Below are 5,680 nucleotides of genomic sequence, written 5' to 3'. Positions count from 1 at the left end.
GAGAAAGTCTTTGAATCATGAATAGGAGATGTGAAGGTGAAGTAAAGGCAGGAGTAATTAGTATTATAAGTTCTAGACAGGGAACTTTTAAAGTACATCGACAGAGAAACGTGTATCAGAAACTTGAAATAAAAATTTAAAAGTTAAGAGCTTCCATTTCACTGTTTTCATAATTGAAACTTTCTTTGATTAAACATTAGCCTAATCAATCCGTCTCATGAGTAAATTGTAGTGCAGACGGAGAAATGAAAACAATAGCTTTAATTATGTCTCAGAACTTGACCATAGGATCATATTTCTAAAATCTGAACATACTTTGGAAACAAGATTTGAGCAATGGAGCTGGAACTGACCTCGAAGCTTCCTTCCTAAAGACTAGCTCTTATAATTCTAGAGGATACCCTATGAGTTTCTAAGGGAGAAAATCAGTGTGCCAATCCCAGTTCTAAAGCCTATAAGATACAACAATGACCACCACAGCAAACTAGAGCAGTGCTAAAAAGCAGTGCACTTTTATCTTGGTAGTAATTTACAGCTATCTAATTGGACTTAAAGATAACTCAGGTGTGACTCTGTAAACATAGTGAAATATGTAAGTCTAGAGAGGTCACAGATCATAGAGAAAACTCTACCTCTGTTAGAAGATTAGACAAATGAAATATCTTACATTATGCTATATAGAGATCATTATACTTAGAGAAAAATACACAAGTCACTACTCATCAAAGATACTTCTTTTTACAACAGAGGGATATTATTACAAATTTTCACAACTGATAAAACACAGAGAATAAACATCTTGGAGATACCTAGCCCTAGTGACATATCTACAATGAGACCACTACAACTAAGGCTCAAGGAACATAGCGTAACCAAAAATTGGGAGAACACTAAAGGATCTCTCAGCTCTCACCAACAAAGCTTCCTCGTGCAACAGAGGGTGATGTACACAGGACACAGCTGGCCAAGGCATAAGGAATAAGAGATTTCAGAGTGCCTGCCCCTGGACAGGATTTTTATTTTAAAACTCACTCATCCATGACTCCGGGATCAGCAGTGGGGTGGGGGAGATTGTAAGTGCTAGGGTTGATGCATGATTGTAAAGAAACAGAGACTTTCAGGCCTCCAGGAATGAACTCATATGAACTTACAGCAATACTGACAACATGTATAAGACCCATGCAAACTCAATTAGGCAAAAATCCAGCATAGGACTAGGGAAATGGGCCACAAGTACTAACCTTATCCTTAACAAAATAGCTGTCAGTGACTGATTACTGCAAAATGAGGGAGAGTTCATCTTCCTTAAAGGAGTAAGTCTTGAAAATCTCATTAGAAGCCAATGAATGAATTCACACTGAGGGACAAGTGGGTGTGTAAGGTTAACTAAATATGGCTTAACCTATATAAAGAAATGTGTGAAATCCATTATATGGGATTTTGGGGAATGTGGATAGTTGGGGAGGGTCTAAATATAATTAAGATATATGAAATGTACAAAAATTAAATAAATATCTATTGAAATAGATACATATCTACTAAAAAATTAAAAGAACTTATGCTACAAAGCAAAAACATACATGGCACTGTGACATTTACATACTTTTCATTGTATCACACTTGTTTGTTTTGAACTTCTGTGATTGACTATTAAGAGGTCAGAGTGTTCTCAGAAATTAGTTCTTTAGAGCTGAGAAACTAGGATTCTGATTGTATAGAAATCTTTAACTTAATCAAACAAATGAACTTTGACATAATACACATTTTTATCACTATGTGGTCATTACTGTAGCACACAAATGGAAGTAGTCTGTTATGCTTTCATTACATGACTTAGCTAGAGGAAATTCTGTAGCTGTAATAGCTTCTGTGGCAGTTTTCTCAGTGCTGCTGAGATCTCCTTGTTCCTCAAAGTATATATAATAGGATTCCATAGTGGGATCAAAACAGTGTAGAAAAGAGACAGTACTTTTCCAATTCTATCAGATGTATTGGTATTGGGTTGTATGTAAGTAATAGCACATGTTCCATAGAATAAGACTACGACTATCAGATGAGAGGAGCAGGTGGAGAAGGCTTTAGACCTCCCTCCAGTGGATGAGAGCTTCAGAATGCTGAAGATGATTTTTCCATAAGAGACAGTGATCAACAGAAATGGAACCATGGTAAACACTGCAGAAGCAAGGAAGATTGCTAAATTATTCACAAATGTGTCTCCACAAGCAAGCCTGAGGATAGGTGGAATGTCACAGAAGAAGTGATTAATTTTGTTAGATCCACAAAAGGGCAATGAGAAAATCTGGTACGTTTGTCCAGTCACAATTGGAATGACGGTAACCCAGCAGACAGCCACCAGCTGTACACACACCCTGTGGTTCATCATCAGAGCATAGAGCAAAGGCTTACAAATGGCCACATAGCGGTCATAGGCCATCACTGTCAGGAGGAGGCACTCACTAGATGCAAATAGAAGGAAAAACCACATTTGTAATGCACAGTTCAGTAAAGAGATGTTTCCTTTTTGGGAGCAAAGGTCCACGAGCATTTTTGGCATAGTGACTGTAACGTAACAGATTTCCACAAAAGAAAAGTTGCTTAAGAAAAAATACATCGGTGTCTGAAGAGCAGGGTCAGTTCTTGTTACTAGAATTATAATGCTGTTGCACATCAGAATAGTCAGGTATATGAAGAAAAGTATCCCAAACAGAATCCACTTGAGACGGGGAACATCAGAAAACCCCAGGAGAATAAATTCCGTCATTGTGATATTTGATTTTTCTATTTTCATATGCTTTGCTTCTGCAGATAGGATAAATTCAACATGCTTTATTCATTCATTTTATTCAAATACACTGATTTTTGTGTTGATTTAAAAAGGTGTATAAATATAGTTGTCTTTGACCTCAAATTACTATTCCCCATTACTCTAGTTTGTTTTTGATAAGATTTGTTATACTAAAATTGAACTAAGATGAAATTAAAAATGAACTCAAGGAATAAATTTATTTTATTAGACTTGTTTCCCAAAAGTCATGGCTAATTATTCATTACTAATAAGATCACATTTTGATAATGCATTTTTTTCTTATTTTATCTCTGGAATTTTAGTATATATGTACCTTTTATATTTTGTCCATGCTTATTTCTTTATTTTTATAGATATTCATTTCCAGCATAGTTTTTTCAGTGTACAATCTTCCCTCAAGTGTTTTTTAATTCTTATTGAAAGTGGGGTTTTATTTCATCCTTTTATACTACAGTAGCACATTTATGTTGAATTAATTCCTGTTACCAAGGAAATAAATGCATTCATTATTGCTCTTTGTAGTTTTCATGTAATTTATCAGACTAAGAACTAAAGAGTAAATACAAATCATGTCCCATAATTTCTCCATAAATGCTTACTACACAAATTAACCAATTTATAAAGACAGAACAAGCTCCTTGTGGATATTGTCATATTTCACTAGGTATGAGACTTTTTTCCCTTTCTTACATAATTTATTTTTATTCCAATGCAATTTGCTTATGTTATTGTCCTTATATGATGGTATATGGAAAAAATGAATTTCTGTTTCCTCATTCTGTCTATGCAAGTTCATAGAGCATTTTGAATTGATTTAGAAATGAAGACAAAAAACAATAATTAAACTTTCATTATTTTAATATCATTCTTTATGAATGAATCAATATTATTTGACAGTGCACCTCATACTTTCTTAATGCTTCTTATCTAAGTTCTCAAAGTAAATATTCAGGTTTTCCCCTGATTTTTCATGTCTTTATGATCTTTGTCACTTCTAGTCCCATAAATTTATGATTTTGATGAATAAATATATTGAATCAAATAGACTCATTTTCAAATTTCTATTTGTGTATTTTTGAAATAAATTATTTCACTATTAATACCATTGTCACTGTTTGAGACAGGGTCAGGCATGCCCAGCATTTTATAGCCTCATAGACCATTATTTGACATATATCTAAATGTGTTTAATAGCAATACTAGTGGTGCGTGAGCTTCAGATAGTAGCTTCCTCTAAAATAAGAAACTCAGAATTTCATGTGTTCTGTATTATTAAATGAACTTAACCCACAAGTTTGGAGCAATTCTTACCTAAATTATTGAAACACCACAATTACATCTTACCCATGAAGATTTTCATGAAACAGTTTATGAGAAGGAAGACAATTTTTAATCTCTATGATTAATATTCTCTTTTTTTCTTCAGGAAATCTCAGTTCAACAATAATTATATTCCATTAAATATTCAAGTGTTCTTAAATAAGGAAAGAAACACACACATACCTTTGGGATCATGTTCTCTTGTGTATACATTGAGTCAGAAAAAAATATTTCTAATGAGTTTCTGAGAATCCTAAACTGATCAAACTTGTGTTTTGTGGTTATCATTTTCTCTTGAGGCTCTTTACCTTAATCATTACTTTACATTTTCACTCTTTAATTTTTAGATAATAAGTACATTTCAAGCATGACACATATACTTCAGTTTGACAAACACACACTCACACACACATGCACATCTACTACATTTTTTAAATACCATTTCTCTGTATGTATACACAATCTTTTAGTATTGTTCCTAATTTGTCAACTTCTGTTTATTTTATTAAAATTACTGATTTGACACTCATTTCTTGTAATGAATAGATTTTAATTTTATATATAATGAATAAGATCATGCAATTTATTTTTCTTTTTAAATATAATAACAAATTCAATTACTTTAAATCAATCACATATAAGGAAAATGATATTTAGTCAGATTATGTAATTATACTAAAATTATTACTAAATTTCATTAAATATCTCAATATAAAAAGATAGGTTTGCTTCCTTGAGCCATTTCTTTGTCGTCTTAAAGAAACTCATTTTACCTTCAAGGATAGACACCACCTTAGGGTGAAATAATGGAAAAACATATTCCAAAAAAAGGAGTCTAAGAATTAAGCAGGTCTTGCAATTGTAATATCTGACAAAATCAACTTTAAAATAAAACTAATCAGAAGAGATAAAGATGAATGGTCACTTCATTTTAATCAAAGGAACAATCAATCAAATGATGTTACAATTATGAACATATATAGATCTAACTCCAATGCACCCAATTTCATTAAGACAATACTCCAGGATTATAAAACACAGATTAACCTCTACTCAGTAATAGTAGGTGATTTCAGTGACCCAATATCTTCAATAAATAAGTCAACTGTATAAATAATAAACAGAGACATCTGAATTAAATGACATTTTACATCATATAAACCTAACAAATAAACATTTTCAGAAGGACCAAAAATAGACTTTCTACTCAGCAGCACTTGCAAGTTATTCTAAAATTGACCACATTCTTGAACACAAAATAAATCTCTACAAATACTAAATAATTGAAATAATTCCATGCATTTTATCAGATCACAATATAATAAAGCTTGTAATCAACAGCAAAACAAGCTCTAGTAAATACATCAACTCATTGAGATTAAACAACACACTCCTGAATGACGAATGGGTCAAATTAGAAATTAAGAAAGAAATAAAATTATTCCTGAAACTAAATGAAAATGAGAATACAACAGAGAGAGAGAGAGAGAGAGAGAGAGAGAGAGAGAGAGAGAGAGAGACCCTGGGACAAAGCAGACCGAAACAAAATACATG

At 32.4% G+C, this 5,680-nt stretch overlaps 1 protein-coding gene across 1 annotated transcript; it reads right to left on the bottom strand.

Moving 5' to 3' along the window:
* Window positions 1–1,837: 1,837 nt before the first annotated feature.
* On the bottom strand, window positions 1,838–4,321 carry LOC103736331 (olfactory receptor 10AG1-like). The gene is made up of 2 exons (XM_008835813.2): window positions 4,310–4,321; window positions 1,838–2,824 (listed from the first exon to the last, which is right to left on the bottom strand). Exons 1-2 carry the CDS (start codon window positions 4,319–4,321, stop codon window positions 1,838–1,840), a joined length of 999 nt encoding a protein of 332 aa, XP_008834035.2.
* Between the last annotated feature and the right edge of the window lie 1,359 nt (window positions 4,322–5,680).

The sequence above is a fragment of the Nannospalax galili genome, unplaced genomic scaffold (genome assembly GCF_000622305.1).
Source record: "Nannospalax galili isolate Female #2095 unplaced genomic scaffold, S.galili_v1.0 scaffold1678, whole genome shotgun sequence".
Taxonomy (NCBI): domain Eukaryota; kingdom Metazoa; phylum Chordata; class Mammalia; order Rodentia; family Spalacidae; genus Nannospalax; species Nannospalax galili.
Note: the sequence above shows the minus strand (reverse complement) of the source record. Positions and strands in the feature narration are given on the sequence as shown.